Genomic DNA, 18,984 nt, shown 5'->3' with positions numbered 1-18,984 from the left:
ATGCAGAGACTGTAGATGATAACACACTGCCACTGTTCAACCTAACAGAGGAGGGAGGACATTAGAATTGAACAAGGATATGAAACACATTGTCAGAGGCTGTTATGCAGCAGTTTTAATACATGTTTGACGGCACCTTCACTAATATGCAGAGAAAATGATGAATCATGGTGATTTATAACATTTCTCAAGATAATAATCTGATCTCTAACTACATTACAGGCTTCTAATACATTTTCTTAAAAAGAAAAAGGTAACGAAAGTAGTTTAGTACTTAAAAATCATTCTCTAGAATCAATTCATTTAACACTTGCTGATGACTATATGCAATGAACTTTGATGGAAAAAAAATTTATCATCTCCAAGAGTTTGTTCATTAACATATTAGGAAATGAGAAACCACATGCTGAAGGGGAACAAGAGCAGTAGCATTAGTAACATCAGTATGAAAATCCATAACCTTAATGACTACTAGGTATGAATTCCACCTTTTTCACTTGTTTGGCGTGCAAAAAAATTTGTTTTTATAGAAGAGAAATGTACACGTCAATCTGTTTGAGGTTTGAGGCTATATATAGTAATTTAAAAGAAGTACAATTTCACTCAAATGTTAAAAGTAAGGGGAAACTAATTTCTATTGGGCATCTGTTACTGTCTGGGACCACGAAAGATATTTCATGTGTTTAACTCATTTTATCTTAATGACATCCTTCCAAGGTAGTTGAACCTTATTTTATAAAGAAACTGGGGGCTCAGAGAAACAAAGTAACAAGTTGAATTTATGCAGCTAATAAGAGGAAGTGCCAAAATCAGAATTTAACTCAGCTGTCTGCCATCAAATTCATGGGTTCTTATTGTTATATCACCCATCCACAGTCTTCTTAACTGTCCACAGGATCAGTGAAAAACCTTAAAAAAAATCCTAGAAGATTAAGTACTAAATATACTGTCTTAATTTTAAGCTAAAAAGATCCAAGGTAATGACTAGACTTCTTTTTTCAACAATTTGCTTCTGGTAGTACTTTTTATCAGTATGTCAAATTACACGGTTTTTTTTTTTGTTTGTTTTGTTTTTTTAAAGACAAAAGTGACTTCTGAATACAAATAAAGTTTTACCTTTTCCCAGTAGATGAGAGTCTTACAAACAGTTTGTTGGTGATGGGAACAACTTTCTGGATAAACACCTGTTGATCATCTCGTTCTCCAAAAGGCCCTTGGGTCAAAAAACAGACAATGTCAAAAGAAGTTAACTGAAATCCATTGGTTTCACTGAACAACAGAAATGTCAATACCAAAAAAAAAAAAAAAAAAAAAAAAAAAAGCATTTTTCACACCTGTCAACACCTGGCCTTATAGTCCACATCCCAGTCAGACAGAAAGTGCAGTGCTGCACATACTCCAACTTGCAATAAACATTTTTTAAAGAAATATATAATATTTTAAATTCTATTTTATGCACTCAGCCTATTAAAGCTGAAGGCATTAATGTGCTGAAGACTATACATTTCCAGCACTAGTACAAGACCTGTTAAAATACAGGTTCTACATCTATCATCTTCGAGAATGTGCGCCATTTCTTATAACTTCAGAAAAAGTACACATAAATAAAATTAGTTTATGTATGGACTTTACTCTTTCTTGAAAAACCAAATGCAGAATCTTAAGAAATAAAGGGTGACTTCATTAAATAGAATTTAATTGGGCGCCTGGGTGGCTCAGTTGTTGAGCATCCAACTTCGGCACAGGTCCTGATCTCATGACTTGTGAGTTCGCTGGTTTCAGATTCTGTGTCCCTCTTGTGCTCTGCCCCTCTCCCGCTCATGCTGTGTGTGTCTCTCTCTCAATAGTAAACATTAAAATAATAAATAAATAGAATTTAATTAACTAGAAGAAGCCTGTTGTATCCCACAAGGTTTTCAATGTAAAAAGAAAGATTCTTGTACCCCAATGTTTATAGCAGCACTTTCAACAATAGCCAAATTATGGAAAGAGCCTAAATGTCCATCAACTGACGAATGCATAAAGAAGATGTGGTTTATATATATACAATGGAATACTACTTGGCAATGAGAAAGAATGAAATCTGGCCACTTGCAGCAATGTGGATAGAACTAGAGAGTGTTATGCTAAGTGAAATAAGTCAGGCAGAGAGAGACAGATACCATATGTTTTCACTCATAGGTGGATCCTGAGAAACTTAACAGAAGACGATGGGGGAAGGGAAGGGGGAAAAAAAAAAAGTTACAGAGAGGGAGGCTAGCAAACCATAAGAGACTCTTAAATACAGAGGACAAACTGAGGGTTGACGGGGGCTGGGGGAGAGGGGAAAGTGGGTGATGGGCACTGAGGAGGGCACCTGTTGGGATGAGCACTGGGTGTTGTATGGAAACCAATTTGACAATAAATTATATTTAATATAAAAATAAATACATAAATGCTAAAAAAAAATAAAAAATAAAAAGAAAGATTCGATTATTTTTATTTTATTGTACTTGGCAAAGCAGGTATATGGCTCATATATTTTAGAAAGATTCTGAACATTATAAAAAATGTGTTTCATGAAAAATTTAAAAAAAATTCTAGCAGTTCTGGTTTCTCATCATACTCATTAGCTAAAATAACACCAACTCATTGTTCACAAATGTATGTGATATAGGATACAATTTCATCTTAAGTGAATCATACCTAATTAATAAATGCAACAATACACCTTTATCAGTTAGTAAATACATTATGGTTACTATGTGCCACAGTAAACGCTCTGCACATAACTCATTTTAATCATCATACATAAGGGATACACTATTATGATCTCCATTTTACAGATGAGAAAACTAAGGCACCAAGAGATTAGTTAACCAAAGATCTCAGAGGTCCTACCTAATGGAACTGGAGTTCAAATCCAAGATGTCTGGCTCTTCACTAAGCTACACACTTGCTCAGTTAGTGGACAATTTTCTCAAGTCTAATTCTATTGAGATGAAATGAGAGTCCTCATTCAATAACCCGTAACCAAAGTCAAAATAGTGATGATGGATAAAAACTAGAAATAAGGATTCTGGGACCGTATCTTCCCTCCCCTCAAACTATCTTCATGTGAGATGCTCACATAGCTTAACTCTTTGCACCTCAATTAATTATCCACACCTCCCTTCCTTAAAGTTTCTCCAACTCCTCTCCCCAAATTGGCTCCTTTCTTTCAGAACATAAATATCCTCAGGTCTCTCCTATCTTCAATGGGGAAGAAGAGAGTAGGGAGTCAGAAAGATGGCCTTTGAACCTTTTGCTTTCTAACTAGATCCATTATTTCTTTCTTTCACGGTTGCCTCCAGTATTTATTCAATTGACCACTGCAATCTAGATTCCACCCATACACAGAAGCCTACAGACACTGGACTTTCTATTCTGTTCCACTATCCTCAATGTCTCTTAAGAAATTTTTTTTATGAGAACTATAAAGGAAAAAAAAAATCTCCCTGCCCTCTTTCAAACAGTTTACAAGGCTGTTGTAATTTCCAGGGCTGTTTCTAAACATCTTTTCTTTCATATTATACATGTCCTCCCTGATCTGACCTCTGCCTATCCACTCAGTCTCATGCCCTACTATTCTCACCCACATACCACCAATTAATGACTTTTCTGACATTTTCCAAATTTGCCAGGTAAGACTTACCCTTACCCATCCTTCATGTCTCAGTTCAAACATTGAGACCTCTACTAAGTGTTCTCTGAATGTCAGTTTCCACCAGTGTAAGTGGGGAATAATATCTTCCTCATACAACTATCAAGAAAATTAAATGAGACTGTATGTCACGACTACCCAGCAAGCAGATTAGAACTATCTCCCCTTGGTGTTTTTGCCCCATGCGATTGTTTGCTTTTTGTTTCTACTGGTCACCACACTGTGACTGGAGGTTCACCGCAGTTTTTTTGTTTTGTTTTTTTTCTTAAGATTCCTAATGCTTGGAGCAAAGGTACTCAATAAAATTCTGTGGACGCTACAACTCAAACCTGCACAATGTTACTGTCAATTAATTGTATCTCAATAAAACAAGCAAGACATTTGTTGAGATAAAACTAAACTTACAGTGCCTAGATCACAGAGAAAACTGGGTCACAGAGCAATTGTTAAAATCAACAAAGCTGAGTGTTTCTTTTTCTAAAAATACTAAGACAGCCATACTATAATTCTCATAAATAGCTTGTATTTTTTAAAGATAACTATTTTAAAATCTTTACTGTGAGAGCATATTCTGGCTGAACATACATTTAAATGTTTCACATAAAACAATTCTAATAAAACAACTCTAATGTACTCCTTTCTATCAGTGCTACAATTACTGCTTATATTAAAAAAAAAAAAAGGATCAGAAAGGTACATGGATTAATGAACAGGTCCCATAGAACTATTATATACAGTGAAGATACAACATACAGAATCTTCCAAAAAGACAATGATCTGTCTCTGTGAAGACTGCACATATGTTTGTATGTGTGAGTATCCACATGCGCACGTGTCATATGGTATATAGAGGGATAAGTCAAATCAACTTTATATACTTTTTTGCTGAAATCAGAGCATATCAATGGAGATATGCTTATTATTTCCCGATGGCCATTGCAATGCCATCAAAACAACTATTAGCATATAACACCACCAGCCCTGCTCTAGCTTCAACTTTTATTTTCAGGGGCACCTGGGTGGCTCAGTCAGTTAAGCATCTGACTTTGGCCTAGGTCATGATTTGCAGTTCTTGAGTTCAAGCCCCGCGTTGGGCTCTGTGCTGACAGCTCAAAGCCTGGGGCCTTTCTTTTCAGATTCTGTGTCTCCCTCTCTCTTCCCCTCCCCTACTCACACTCTATCTCTCTCTCGCGCTCTCAAAAATAAATATTAAAAAAAATTATTTTCAGATTATTAGCAATAAAAGAAAACAACCTTCATGTTTCAAATGTGCACAGCTATCATGGCTTTTAATCATAAACAAAAGTGGTTAGCATTTGGAGATATTATTTAAAAAAGGAAATGATAAATAGATGAAAATTTGCTCAACTTTTTAAACAAAAAATATGCTACAGTTGGTGAATTTATAGAACTAAATAAGAAAACACACTAAATTTCTGTTTTAAATGAGTTTCAAAATTGAAGTGAAAACTTCTATTTTGAAACTCATTTTTAGGTTTCTCTTTACAGTTAGCATACTACTTTTGCATTGCCCACAAAGTATTTGAAAGTGCCTCCAAATTATCCAGCCCACCTATGTCGTTTCCAGAGGAATAGCTTCCATGACTTTCTGTCTCCTCCAGAGACAGTATCTTGAATGATGCTAAAGGAGTAGAACCTGGCTGAGTAGAGATCATTCCTCTGAATCGTGTTACTGTCCATGTCCGGACATGATTATTATCTGCACACACTAGGAAAGAGAACATAAAAAAAGTTGTTAAATATAGATTATAAGAGCTCCAACAGGGGCGCCTGGGTGGCTCAGTTGGTTAAGCGTCCGACTTCAGCTCAGGTCATGATCTCACAGTCCAAGAGTTCAAGCCCCGCGTCAGGCTCTGGGCTGACAGCTCAGAGCCTGGAGCCTTCTTCGGATTCTGTGTCTCCCTCTCTCTCTGCCCCTCCCCTGCTCATGCTGTGTGTGTCTCTCTCTCAAAAATAAATAAAAACATTAAAAAAATTTAAAAAAAAGAGCACCAACAATATCACTGTTTTTGTGTGTAACTTTTTAAACTGTGATCTATATTAAATAGATCATAGCACGTTTTGAGTGGCAAATGACGTATTTTATCCTAAAATTACACTTAATCTGTACCTGGCCAACAAAAATGAAAGAACTGAATATAATTTACCTTGAGGCAAACATAAGGTATGTAAGTAAATCTATGGGTCCTTACAAAAGTAGCATGTAAAGTATAATTGGAGGAAATGTTTAAAAAAAAATGCATGCAAGATAAAAGATGCTATTATTCTGTTCTGTGACTAAACTACAGAGTAAACGAGTTACCCAGCCTATTTTTCTTCAACCATAGAAACTGCTTCTGCTTATGTTACTTAAACATAAACAACCTAGATCAGGAGTTACTGAAAATTTATGGACACAAATTACATTTGTCAAAAAGCTTGTATCACCTACTCATAGTTATATTAAAGAAAATTAAGATAAAGTTAAGAACTATTTTATAGTTGCATTTAAGAAACATACTCCAATTAGGTTTTTTTTTTAATGTAAATAATATTAAGTGGATACATATTAAGGTATTTCCTACCAAGTACCCTACCTATTGTTTCTTGATCTGAGGAACTACTCCTTTAGAAAATACAAACCAGCAATTGATATTAATGCAAAAAAAAAAAAAAAAAAAAAAAAGTACTTTCGTGGCATGCCTTAACAAAAAAGTGTACTTTTTAATGGAAAAGTACAACTTATTCAGTTTTCAGAGAATGTGCTATTATTAGCAATGAGCTATGAACCCATCAGTAAATACTAGGAAAGTATTCAAACTTTCTTATAGATACATCTTTCTCCCTGGGTAAAATGCCACAGCTGCATATTTTAAACAAAACTTTAGAAATTTAATTTTGACAAATAGCAATAAAAATTCAAAGTATACAGGTGTTACATTATCTAACAAAATTCTCCTATCTCAGGATGTCAGTTTCTGGTGAAAAAGGAGACATTTAGTTCTAGGCTGCTTTATCAGCTTCATGGAAAATAATTTCCTATTTCACTAATAAGGTTACTAGGATTCAGAAAAATACCTTAAAAAAAAAAAAAGAAAACATCTTAAACACTTTTAGTTGACTCAATAGGCAATTTAGTTATTTTGTTAAAAATAATCATTACAGTTTTAAGACATGAAAACTAACACTATAGGAAAAAGAATGTCATTACATTCATGTCAATATCCACCAGGTGGCAGAATGATGTAACGGAGTATACATAAAATACTCTACATTTGTAGCTCAACTGGACATTTTTCTTGACAAATTTATTTAAATTTTAAACCTACATGAAATATTTGATGTGAAATGCAGATTTTACGATGTAGTTCTTTGGCGTCTCATCCTGCAATAACATTGTCACCATCAAAATAACAGCAATTACTACTAAGTGTGGTCATCACAATAGCCTTGCAAAACAGTCTTATTTTCTCACAGGATCAAATTACCTCATTTTACATAACAGTTATTCAGCATCTTGTATGTGTCGAGAAGTATGCTAAGTGCTGAGAACAGAATAAACAAGCTTCTGCTGCTGTAAAACTTACATTCTAGAAGAGGGGGACAGATGATAAACAGGCAAAGAAATGATCAAGTGAAAAGTCCACAAAGAAAACAAATCGAGAGGAGATGATGACAGAGAAAGTGACCTGATAGAGGTTTGGCTAATTTAGGCTGGGTGGCCTCACTGAGAAGGTACTGGAAATGGGACCTGAATGACAGGACAGCTGCCAAACAAATATCTAGGGGCAAAACATTTCAACGAAAAAGAACGAGTGCAAAAGTTCTGTGGCATTTCTAAGAAATGGAAAGCCTTTAAAGGGTTAGGGTATTGTGAGCAATACGTGACATGAAGCATAGGGAGGAAAAGAGGCCTGAAAAGAAGACCCGTAACAGGAAGAACACTACTAGTTTATTTATAATACAGTAGGATACAGCAGGATACCGTAAGAAGCCACTGGGAGTCAGACATGGTTCACATTTTTAGAAGATCTTTCTGGATGCTATGTACCATAAAGAACATGTACCATAGAAAGGCAAGACAGACGGGCACCCGGGTGGCTCAGTCGGTTGGGCATCTGACTCTTGACTTTGGCTCAGGTCATGATCTCATGGTAAGTGGGACTGAGCCCCACGTCAGGCTTTGTGCTGACAGCATGGAGCCTGCTGGGATTCTCATTCTCCCTCCCTTTTCGCCCCTCCCCCATGTACCCATACACATGCTCTCTCTCTCTCAAAACAGATAAACATTTTAAGAAAAGGTGAGACAGAAACAGGCAAAACAACTCAGCTCCGTGATCTAGGGGAGAAATGATGTGAGCTACCAACTTGGCAGCAATGGACACCGAATGGTCAGATTTGTGACGTAGGTTGAAGCAAAGCCAGAAGGACTTACAGACAGATTACACGTTTGTGTGGGTGAGAGAAAGGAAGGAATCAAAGGGGATTCTTGGGTTTTCAGCTTGACGAAATAAGCAGATGGTGATGTTGTGTACTAAGATGGCCTCTGAGAGAAAAATCAAAAGTGCCATTTACCCAGGTTAATTCTGACATGTCTCTGAAACACATGACCAGAGAGACAGGCACTGGACATACAAGCTTGGAACTGTGCGAATGGTCACAAGTGGACAGCCTAGGAGTTACTGGCATATAGATGATAACACTCAAATCTGCAGGAAAACTACAGACAAGGAAGAATGGAGAATCTAGGAAAGAGCTCCGAGGCAATCCAACACTTAGTCATTGGGCAAAAGAGGAGGAACCAGCAAAAGCATGAGAAAGACTCTTCAGTGAGGCAGGTGAGTTGCTTTATGAGAGCCTGAAGAGGAGACTGATTATTTCAGGGAGGCAGAATTATACTCAAAACAATCAGACTTTATACTCAAATAATTAGATATCAATAAAAACATACTCATCCACCCACACACCCACCCACCCATCCATCCATTCATGGACAACGTACTTTAGCTCCATTTAGTGTTTAATCAGACTGGAGATGAGTGAAAGATGCATCACCTTTTAATATTATGTAGTCTTCATATAAACAAACTTGATAGATGAAAATGATGCTTATAAAAAGTTTAAGTTAGGCAGGAACTGATCTACAAAAGATTTAATGTAAGAGCAAGCTCTACTGACACACCTGACTCAAAATTACATTAAAATGAAGCCTTTTTGAAATCATCATACACAATGAACCTCATCAATGGAATTTTACTGTGATCACTATGCTCTGTGTGTCACATATCTGCATCATTTTTAATACAGTATCTAATTAGTGTTTACATTAAAAAAAACTTTATGACTAAGAAACAACTCACAAAAATGTCATTCTCTTCAAGTAATCTCTTTATACATTCTACTAGTTTTTAATATTTTTAGAAAATGATCAACAAATACACACATATATCTACAACTTTAGCTTTAAATCTTAAGAAAATACAACCAAATTTACATAAAATTCATACTTGGAAAACTTCTCTATTCCATCTCAACAGGATTATAATAAATATTTTAAAATAAAATGTGCCATGAGAACAAAATATTAGAATAGAAAATAAATAAAAGATACGGTTAACTCTTTCCCAAATTCATATATAAATACATGTGTATATACACATTCTTTCCATTTGTAGGAGTGTGGGAAATTACCCACAAGGCAAGGCTGCACATGAAGCACACTCCTCGCCAGTACCTAAAATCACTTTACCTGATACAAGATGCTTCTCAGATAGCATGATTTTTGTAACAGGACTTCGATGAACTGTGAAAGTCTGAAAAAGCTGAGGGCCCGAGCCCACCGTCTCTGGGTGCTGAACAATCACTCGCACAGCTCCGGAGCTCGTACCGTAAGCAATCTCAATCCAGTTACCAGACACACCTGCACGAGGTCAGAAGTGGAAAGGCAGCGTATCAGATGATGACAGAAAGGGATAAAAGAGGCAGTGCTTTTCTGAGTCCCCAGATCCAGCTGAGCCCAGAAACCCTAAGACCTCTCTGACCAACTTCAAATCATGATTTCCTTTACAAGTCATTTCCTAACCCTCACTCCCACGTAAATCTGTTCAACCCTCCCCTGGACTGTATATTATGCTCTAGCACAGCAACTGTAACAAACCAATCCGCTATTTCCAAGTCTATCTACCTCTATTCGTTACTGAGACAGACTGAATCACAGTCATCCTTACAGAGTGCCTGAGACACAGCAAGTCCTCAATAGATGTTTAAAGAGTTAGTAAATCTGACATGCTAAGAATACCACTGACGCAACACAGTATTCCTAAAGGAATATTCCATATTATTTCTAGTCTATTCATAGTCTAGTCTAAGACCACGTTTTACTTATTTTTAAAATTTTTATTATTAATTTTTAAGTTTATTTACTTATTTTTATTTTTTTATATAATTTATTGTCAAATTGGTTTCCATACAACACCCAGTGCTCATTCCAACAGGCGCCCTCCTCAATGCCCATCACCCACTTTCCCCTTTCCCCCATCCTCCATCAACCCTCAGTTTGTTCTCAGTATTTAGGAGTCTCTTATGGTTTGCCTCCTTCCCTCTCTGTAACTTCTCCCCCCGGTCTTCTGTTAAGTTTCTCAGGATCCACCTATGAGTGAAAACATACAGTATCTGTCTTTCTCTGCCTGACTTAATTTTTTTTTAATTTATTTTTTGAGGGAGAGAGAGAAAGAGACAGAAAGAGTGTGAGGAGGGGAGGGGCAGAGAGAGGGAAACACAGAATCTAAAGCAGCTCCAGGCTCTGAGCTGTCAACACAGAGCCCAACATGGGGCTAAACCCATGGACCGCGAGATCATGACCTGAGCTGAAGTCAGATGCTTAACTGACTGAGCCACCCAGGCGTTCCTACTTTTACTTTTGCTATATTATTGAATCTTTCTTGAATAATCAAGTATATACTATTTAACAAATTCAAAATACTTAGCTCTGAAACAAATACACCCATTATATTGCTTACATCATACTTACTTACTACGGTGTCTCTTCTAATCACGTACAGCTCATCATGTGAAGTTCATCTGTGGCTTTTTTAAATGAATGAATGAGTGAATGAATGAATGAGTGAATGAATGAATGAATGAATGAATGAATGAATGAATGAATGTGTCCAGGGGCCCCTGGGTGGCTCAGTCACTTAAGCATCTGACTCTTCATTTCAGCTCAGGTCATGATCTCATGGTTCATGAGTTTGAGCTCAACATCGGGCTCTGTACTGACAGCACAGAGGCTGCTTGGGCGTCTCTCTATCCATCTCTCTCTCTCTCTGCCCCTCCCCAATGTGCGCGTTCTCTCTCTCTCTCTCTCAAAATATATAAATAAGCATTAAAAAGGAAGAAAAAAAAAGTGCCCAAACTCTACCACATATTTAAAGACAGAATGGAATTCAGTGAACTATGTACTTAAAAAGGTTCACAGAGAACTTCTTGGCTTTAGTAGTTATCCTTCCTGATTCACCCAAAAATATCTGAATCAAAAGAGAAAGAACATACCATAGGAAACACTTCTCATAACCTAAAAAGTGATTCCATTCTCCCCCTGCCATTGCAAAAGAAGTTTTCTCCTCCCTTTTTAATTAGATTTAAAAAATGTACATCTCATTCTAGAGCAGAGGTGAGCAAACTTTCTGTGAAAGGCTAGATGGCAAATATTTTAAACTATGCATGTCATACAGTCTGTCATAATCATACAACTCTGTCAACTGTTGCCCAAAGCAGCCAATGCAATATGTAAGACCATCGATAAAAAGGGCAGTTTGCTGACCCATTTAGCATAACAGTTGAAATCCTACTATAATTTTAAATAAAATCATCTGCATAAATTAGAATATTTATTTCACATTAAAGATAATTATTTCTTTCAATGAAGTCAATAAAATGATTTAACACAAATAACATTCAAATTTATTAACATTACTGGACACATGTTAATATTTCCTAGAATTCTTTTTATTTAAATTTTCAACTTTCCATTTATGTTTATCTTTCAATCTAGAATATAAAAGTATAAAAAAATAATAAAAATCCTTAATTTACAGAACAGATTTGTTAATTTCATTGCAGTGGCCTTTGAAAGATAATGAAAGCTACAGATACTAAACCTCCAAATAAAATGTCTCTTCCCATAACTTAAAAATTTCCCAAGGGAACAAGACAATATCCACAAGAGATTAACAGTCTAAGAGCCTTCCTGCTTTCAGCTGAAAAAAACAAAAGCTTCTAATTTCAAAACAAAATAAGCTAGGAGCGCCTGGGTGGCGCAGTCGGTTAAGCGTCCGACTTCAGCCAGGTCATGATCTCGCGGTCCGGGAGTTCGAGCCCCGCGTCAGGCTCTGGGCTCATGGCTCGGAGCCTGGAGCCTGTTTCCGATTCTGTGTCTCCCTCTCTCTCTGCCCCTCCCCCGTTCGTGCTCTGTCTCTCTCTGTCCCAGAAATGAATAAACGTTGAAAAAAAAAAATTTAAAAAAAAAAACAAAAAACAAAATAAGCTAGGGTAAATAGGAAGGTCAATGTGCAAATTGTTTTTTTCTAATAATTTTAGTCAATACTATTATGATATGACTTAAATATAATTCAGAAGAAGAAAAGTTCTAACTTCCCACCTCAACTTATGCTTGTTTAATCGTCACGTTTAACTTTAATACATAACGAATATGAACTGTAAACTAATAGAGATGATACTCTTAGAACTGCAGTTCTCAAAGAGAAAGGACTGGATTCATTTTAGCATAATAAACCAATAAATAAACATAAATTCTCAGAAACGGTCAAGAATTTATCAGAACGCTGCCATGTACTAACTTGTTTTGGGTGTGAGGTAAACACTCAGCGCAGTAATGGCATCATTTGAAGGATCGTGATAAAGCTCGGTTACAAGAAGATCATTATCTTTCATTCTCAAAGGAAATTTCTGCATATCTAAAAAAAACCCCAAAATTTTAAATAATATTAAAATAATGCATCTACTTAAAACTACAGAAGGCAATATTTTATTTTTAAAAACCGATATAAAACAGGACCAGGGTTAAATGCCCATAAGCTTACCGATGTAATATATTGATCCATTGTTACATCCCAACAGAAGGAATGAGCCAGCAGTGTCGTAACTGGTTATAGGGACAACATCTTGAACCTGATGCAGGAAGATTATTATTAGATGTTAAATATTAATAATTTGTATTTACTGCTCAATTTCCTTAAAAATTTGACACTTTTAACAATAGCAACGACAACAAAACTCACTAGGGGCGCTTGGCTCGCTATATCAGTAGCGTGGGCAACTCTTAATGTGGGTGTTGTGAGTTTGAGCCCCACACTGGGTGTGGAGATTATTCAATGAAATAAAAAAAAACCAAACCACTAATATCTAATTTAAATAGGGCTTAGAAAATGACTTTCTTTAGTTCCCACAGGGAACTGTGAAGAGCTGTCAATACAGGTCCTTTTAAAGCTTTAAAAAAAAAAAATGTATTTCCAAAGGCAGCACCGTCCTATCAGAATTCCCATGGATTATCTCTTTTCTCTGCAAGTGGTTGTGAGCTCACAGCACGCATTAAAGTTGAAGGCACATTCTGACCAGGTTCCTTCCTCCTTCTCTCTTCTATAGAAGAGATTAAATGGCCTGCCTAAATTCATGTAGTAAGGGACAGAACTAGAAAACAGACTGATCGCCAAATAGCACTTGCTCCCTTGATAATTTACCACCATGTCTTTGACAAAATGGTAATCTCTATCTTCATTCTGCTGTAGACCCCTGTTTCCTAGGAAATGGCAGGACAAAAAAACTCCTTTAAGTTTTTGTATTTTCAAGTACTAGAATAAAAAAGTCAGCTTCCCGAGCAAATCAGTCTAGTTAAAAATTAATAACTGCCTGTATTTGTGCTACAAGAAAAGCAAAGGGCACAATTTTACTAGAAAACAAAGCAACAAACAAAAAATGTTTTTTAGAGCAGTGGCAATAAGATCAAAATGAATCTTCCCTATGCATAGCCAGGTGAGAGTCACATGAAACTTCACAGATGACATTTAAATGAACTATTTCTCATGTATCAGGTATTACCCGAGAGAAAGAGTAACTGGGCTGGATAAGGGATGTGAGACATCACTTGCTCTGTAAGAGCTTGTAAACTTGAGGGCAAGAAAGGAAAAAAAGAAAATCACAATGTGAGAGGCCCTAAAATAGAGTGTGCTACACCAGAGAGCAGGGAGGACTCTCATCTCAATCCCAGGGAGGGGTTTAAAAGGGCAAAGATCAGGGAAAAGTTCAGAAAGGGAGTGAAGCATGAAAATCGAAAAAGTCAAATATGAGTTAGGTAGAGGAAGGGCCATGTCAAACAGAAGAGCAAGTATAGAAGTGTACAATATGGGTCCCTTCTAAATAAAAGGAACAAATTTAACCAAATGCTAAAAGTTGGAAGCAACGATTCCTCTAAAGCTGCATGCACATGACCCTAATTCCTGTGTGAACCTTCTGGTGTCGTACACGGAAATATCTCAAAGACTCAATTACCATCCCCCCACCCCCACCCCTGCACTAACCTCAGGTCAGGGTTTCCGTTTCATCAGAGCCAATGAGTTTTGTAGCAGGTAAACCCTGAGAGCCTTTCAGTGATATGAGTAAAGGTGTCTGAAGAATGGAGGGAAGGCTGCTTTAACGCCAATGACCAGTTTTCTCATGCCAAGTTCATTTTTTTTAGTTCCAATACTCTAGGAAGAACTTCAACTCCTACTCCAGAATCTTGAGAGTAGGGGGATGGGGACAGATAAGGGCATGAGATTCCTCTCCTTTTAGATCCCTTATCAATGAAAGAGTGGCTGCAGCCTGGAGCGTCCCAACACACATCCAAGGCAAACATTTCTACCATTGGTTCTCTGGGAAGATAGGCTCTAAGACCAGAACCTTCTACAACCTCTTTTTCTGCAACCCTTGACCTAAATCCTGCTTTTCCTTCATGTCTACCCCTCAGTACAAGAAGAACAGAGAAAGCAGAGGATGATAAATTATAGAGGAGTTAGGACTGAGTTCTTCTCTCCTAGCATAAGTGAGAGACAGTCATTCTGGAGCCTCTTCTTCTTTATCCTAACAACTTCACATCAAGAACCTGAGAAATCGTACTGATTAATGTATTTGGTTCAGACATGATGGTCACAGATCTACAATGGAAGTGGATTTTCTCTTCTAAGGTAGCACATGATGATTATCATTATCTCTATGTACAAAATTAAATGATATACAATTTGAAAATAATCAGTATAAAAAAAAATCAATCTGTGTTCCCAAGCACTACAAAGGCCCTAGAATCTTTCAACCACAATCTCTACCTAGATAATCATCATTTTTAACACTATGTTTTTACCCTCATCCATTACTTATTAAATAATCACTTATTTAGATTTAACAGCCTATCAATTTCTTTGCTGATGTGTATTTCGTTCCAGTGCTTCCCCTTCAAAGTATGACTATCCTTCTTATCAAAGGGCGTTTCTTTAATGCCTCTTTCATTGAGGCACTAAAACAAACAAAAAAAATTTTTTCTTTTTTCTTACCCAAATCAGATACAATGCTTTTAGAAAATTTTCCTTAAAATCTTATTGCAGCTGTTATAAGAACTGCTACACCAATGAAAATTTCACAACAGCTTTTAGAACTTACACATGCGCGCACATGCATGCACACACATGCATGCACACACACACACACACACACTCTCTCTCTCTCTCTCTCTCTCTCTCTCACTCATCTGATTCAAATACTGCAAATCAACCTTGAATATACAACAGCTGTCCCACATACTTTGTGTGTTATTCGAGGGCAGAACTGTTGCTAAAGGCCAAATGAGAACCTACTCAACCAGCATCACAGCACTCGGGTCAGCCTGGGGTCCGGTAACTGCCCAGGGACGTCTGCACCACAGATGCTGAGACTTCATTACATGCCACCTCTACACTACAGTGAAGTTCACCTAGTTGGTTTACAAGGCTTGTATGCTGAATGCTCAACTTTCCCAAGGTCTTCCTGAAATGTAGAAACAAACCCGCTTTGTCGGATACGGTTTTCAATTCATGCGTACACCAAACGAGAATCATCAGGTTTTACATGGGAATAAAAGCTTTAGAATAAAGGGCACTTTGAGGAAGCCGGCAGAGTTTTCAGGATCCCAAAGATATGAACACTTTTATATGTAGTTTTAGAAACATTGGTTTAAAAAAAGAATAAAGAAGTATGTTCCTTTAGGAACCCAAATTTATGGCACAGCTAGTATAGCTTCCCCTACCCACTAAAAGCTCAGATTTGACATAATTTGTCAAATAACCTATCTGAAAGCAGACCTTCCGTTAATCATTAAAAATTCACATTCCTCTTTACAGAGGTATCACTTCCTGTCTTCCCAACAATTCTCACTCCTTACTAATCATCAGTCGGCTTTAACATCCCTCGAGTCCCTTGACATCCCTGCTTCCTTCTCTGTCCACCTGGCACTTCCTTACTTCTTGATCTCATGATTTCAACTACTTTGCCATCTTTATGTTTTCTCATCCCTTGGTGTGTCATATCCACTTTATTAACTCTCCAATCCTGGATCAGGCTAATGCTGGTTTCTTTCCTCTTGCTCCTATTTATTCCCAGTACTGAGCACTAATGGAGACACTCACATAGTTCTATCACCCAGGTCCACTACAAATGTACAAATTACAATCTCTGCAATCCTCGATACATACTTCTGGTGCCTTTGTCTTCCACTGAATTTATGTTCTTCAATCCTCCTTCCTTACTCTTTCATCAGAGAAGGAGGCATCTCTAGTTTCTGTTGGGTGAAAGTCTCTGTTTTACATCTCATACATTCCTGACTTTGATGGGATGAGAGATCATCTCCATTCTTTCACCCTCCATGTGCTTTCTCAGACAACTTCCCTCTGACTACAACCATGCTCAAACTTCTCTCATCTTAGAGAAAAAAAACAAAACACTGAACATCTTTTCTACCACCCAGCCTTGATTCTCACGCTATCACTTTGTCTCCTTGCTTTCCTTCACCACCAAACTTCTTGAAAGCTAACTCCGAGTTTGCTGTGTCCAATCCCTGGTCTTTTGATTCTTCAGTTCCCACAATCTGGCTTGCCCCAAACAAAACCTAATTAACTTATATTTACAAATCATATCCTAGACTAATGTTATTTCTCAATCATGTATATTCCTGTGGCTCTTGGTTTCCTTATCTTGTCCCCTTAAATGCTAATGTTTCCCAGACTTCTTTTTCTTCCTATGTACATCCTCTCAACAGAAAACCTTAAATCAGTTCTTACTTTTTCAGTTGTCATAGAAGCATTGTGGTTTCTAAATACTACTTTCTAGCCCTTTCTTCCTTCCTAAATTCCAAAGGAATGCTCCCAAATGTGTACTGCACACATTCATTTTGATGCCTACAGGAATCTCAGAGTAAACATGTTCCCTGTCAACTTATCACTATCCACCCGATTGTCAAAACTAGCAATCCAAAACTGGAAATACATCTCCCTCTCCTTTAATTTTCCACACCCAAACCAGACACCAATCCTGTACGTTTAGGAAGGCTTATGAAATGTTTTTCAAATAGGCTCATCTTTGCCATCTCTACCATCACTGCCTTTCGTCAAATCTGTCTGCTTCTTTGCTGGATTACCCCTGATCTCCAGCCCTGCTTTCATAGTAGTTAATGCTGCTACCTTCCTAAAACAGGGATCTAATCATGTTACTCTCTACTTAAGTCCTTTAATTTTTCTTCTCTCCTTCAGAATCAAGCATTAACTCTTTTATAGTCTTATCCTCTTGTTCCTCTCAAGTACTTGAGATCATTTAGCTTGCTATCTTCTCTGAACAGGCTACGTATTTTCACAAAGTTCTGAGCTTTACTCAGGAAACGAAGTTTGCCTGGACTACTATTCCCAAAGCATGTTAAGTTAAAACATTTCAAAAATATGAAACACCAAACCACAGTTTAAATACTCACTCATTTTCCCAAGTAACTAAACATTCTTCAAAACATAATCAAATCTGTATCTAGAAGTAAATGTCACTATAAATATACGTAATATTTTATGTAACCAAAAATAAAAACAAAAAAAAATGGGTAGAGGATTTGAATAGGCAGTTCTCCAAAGACATACAGATGGCCAACAGGTGCATAAAGTATGCTCAGTATCACTCATCGTCAGGGAAATACAAATCAGAACCACAATGAGTTATCACCTCACACCTGTTAGAATAGCTATTATCAAAAAACAAGAAGTAACAAGTGTTGGCAAGGATGTGGAGAAAAGGGATCTCTCGTGCACTGTTGGTCGGAAGGTAAATTGTTACAGCCACTATGGAAAATAGTAGGAAGGTTTCTCAAAAAATTAAAAATAGAACTATCATAGGATCCAGCAATTCCACTGCAGGGTAGATATCTGAAGTAAACAAAAACACTAACTCAAAAAGATATAGGTACCACCATATTCCCTACAGCATTATTTAAAATAGCCAAGATATGGAAACAGCGTAAGTGTCCATCCATGGATGGAGAGATAAAGAACATGTAGTGTAAATATACATTGGAATATTACTCAACCACAAAAAGAAAGAAAGAAAGAAAGAAAGAAAGAAAGAAAGAAAGAAAGAGGAAGAAAGAAAGAAAGAAAGAAAGAAAGAAAGAAAGAAAGAAAGAAAGAAAACATTGTCATTTACAATAATGTGGATGGACCTTGAGGGCATTATGTTAAATGAAAAAAATCAGACCAAGAAAGACAAATTCCTATGATTTCACTTATGTGGAACCTAGAAACAAACAAACAAACAAAACAAAACCAAAAGATAAAAGGTAAGGGGCGCCTGGGTGGCTCAGTTGGTTAAGTTTCCAACTCTTGATTTCCACTCAGGTCATGATCTCACAGTTCAGTTCTAAACCCTGGTTCAGTTCCAGCCCCTTGTCCAGCTCTGCACTGATAATGCGGAGCTTGCTTTAGGATTCTCTCTCTCTCTCTCTCTCTCTCTCTCCCTCCCTCCCTCCCTCCCCCCCTCTCTCTCTTCTCTCTCTCTCTCTCTGTCCCTCCCCACTCACGCTCTCTCATTCTCTCTCAAAATAAACTTTTAAAAAATCTAAAATATATAAACACACACACACACACACACACACACACACACAATAACATTTTTTTTAAAGATTAAATAAAAAAAAAAAAAAAAGTAAGGGCCTGGCCAGCTCAGTCCTTAGAGCATGCAACTCTTGA

At 37.0% G+C, this 18,984-nt stretch overlaps 1 protein-coding gene across 4 annotated transcripts in view; it reads right to left on the bottom strand.

Moving 5' to 3' along the window:
- The window catches only part of KCTD3 (potassium channel tetramerization domain containing 3), a 54,748-nt gene that overhangs the window by 5,621 nt on the left and 30,143 nt on the right, over positions 1–18,984 (bottom strand). For all 4 annotated transcript variants that reach the window (XM_047840609.1, XM_047840610.1, XM_047840612.1 and 1 more), the window contains 5 exons: positions 12,784–12,871; positions 12,541–12,657; positions 9,432–9,602; positions 5,256–5,411; positions 1,117–1,213 (listed from right to left, as the gene is read on the bottom strand). In XM_047840609.1, coding sequence (XP_047696565.1) covers positions 1,117–1,213; positions 5,256–5,411; positions 9,432–9,602; positions 12,541–12,657; positions 12,784–12,871 — 629 coding nt within the window. The remainder of the gene's footprint in view (positions 1–1,116; positions 1,214–5,255; positions 5,412–9,431; positions 9,603–12,540; positions 12,658–12,783; positions 12,872–18,984) is intronic.

This window comes from Prionailurus viverrinus, chromosome F1, assembly GCF_022837055.1.
Source record: "Prionailurus viverrinus isolate Anna chromosome F1, UM_Priviv_1.0, whole genome shotgun sequence".
Classification (NCBI taxonomy): Eukaryota; Metazoa; Chordata; class Mammalia; order Carnivora; family Felidae; genus Prionailurus; species Prionailurus viverrinus.
This window is presented reverse-complemented; position numbering and strand designations above follow the sequence as displayed.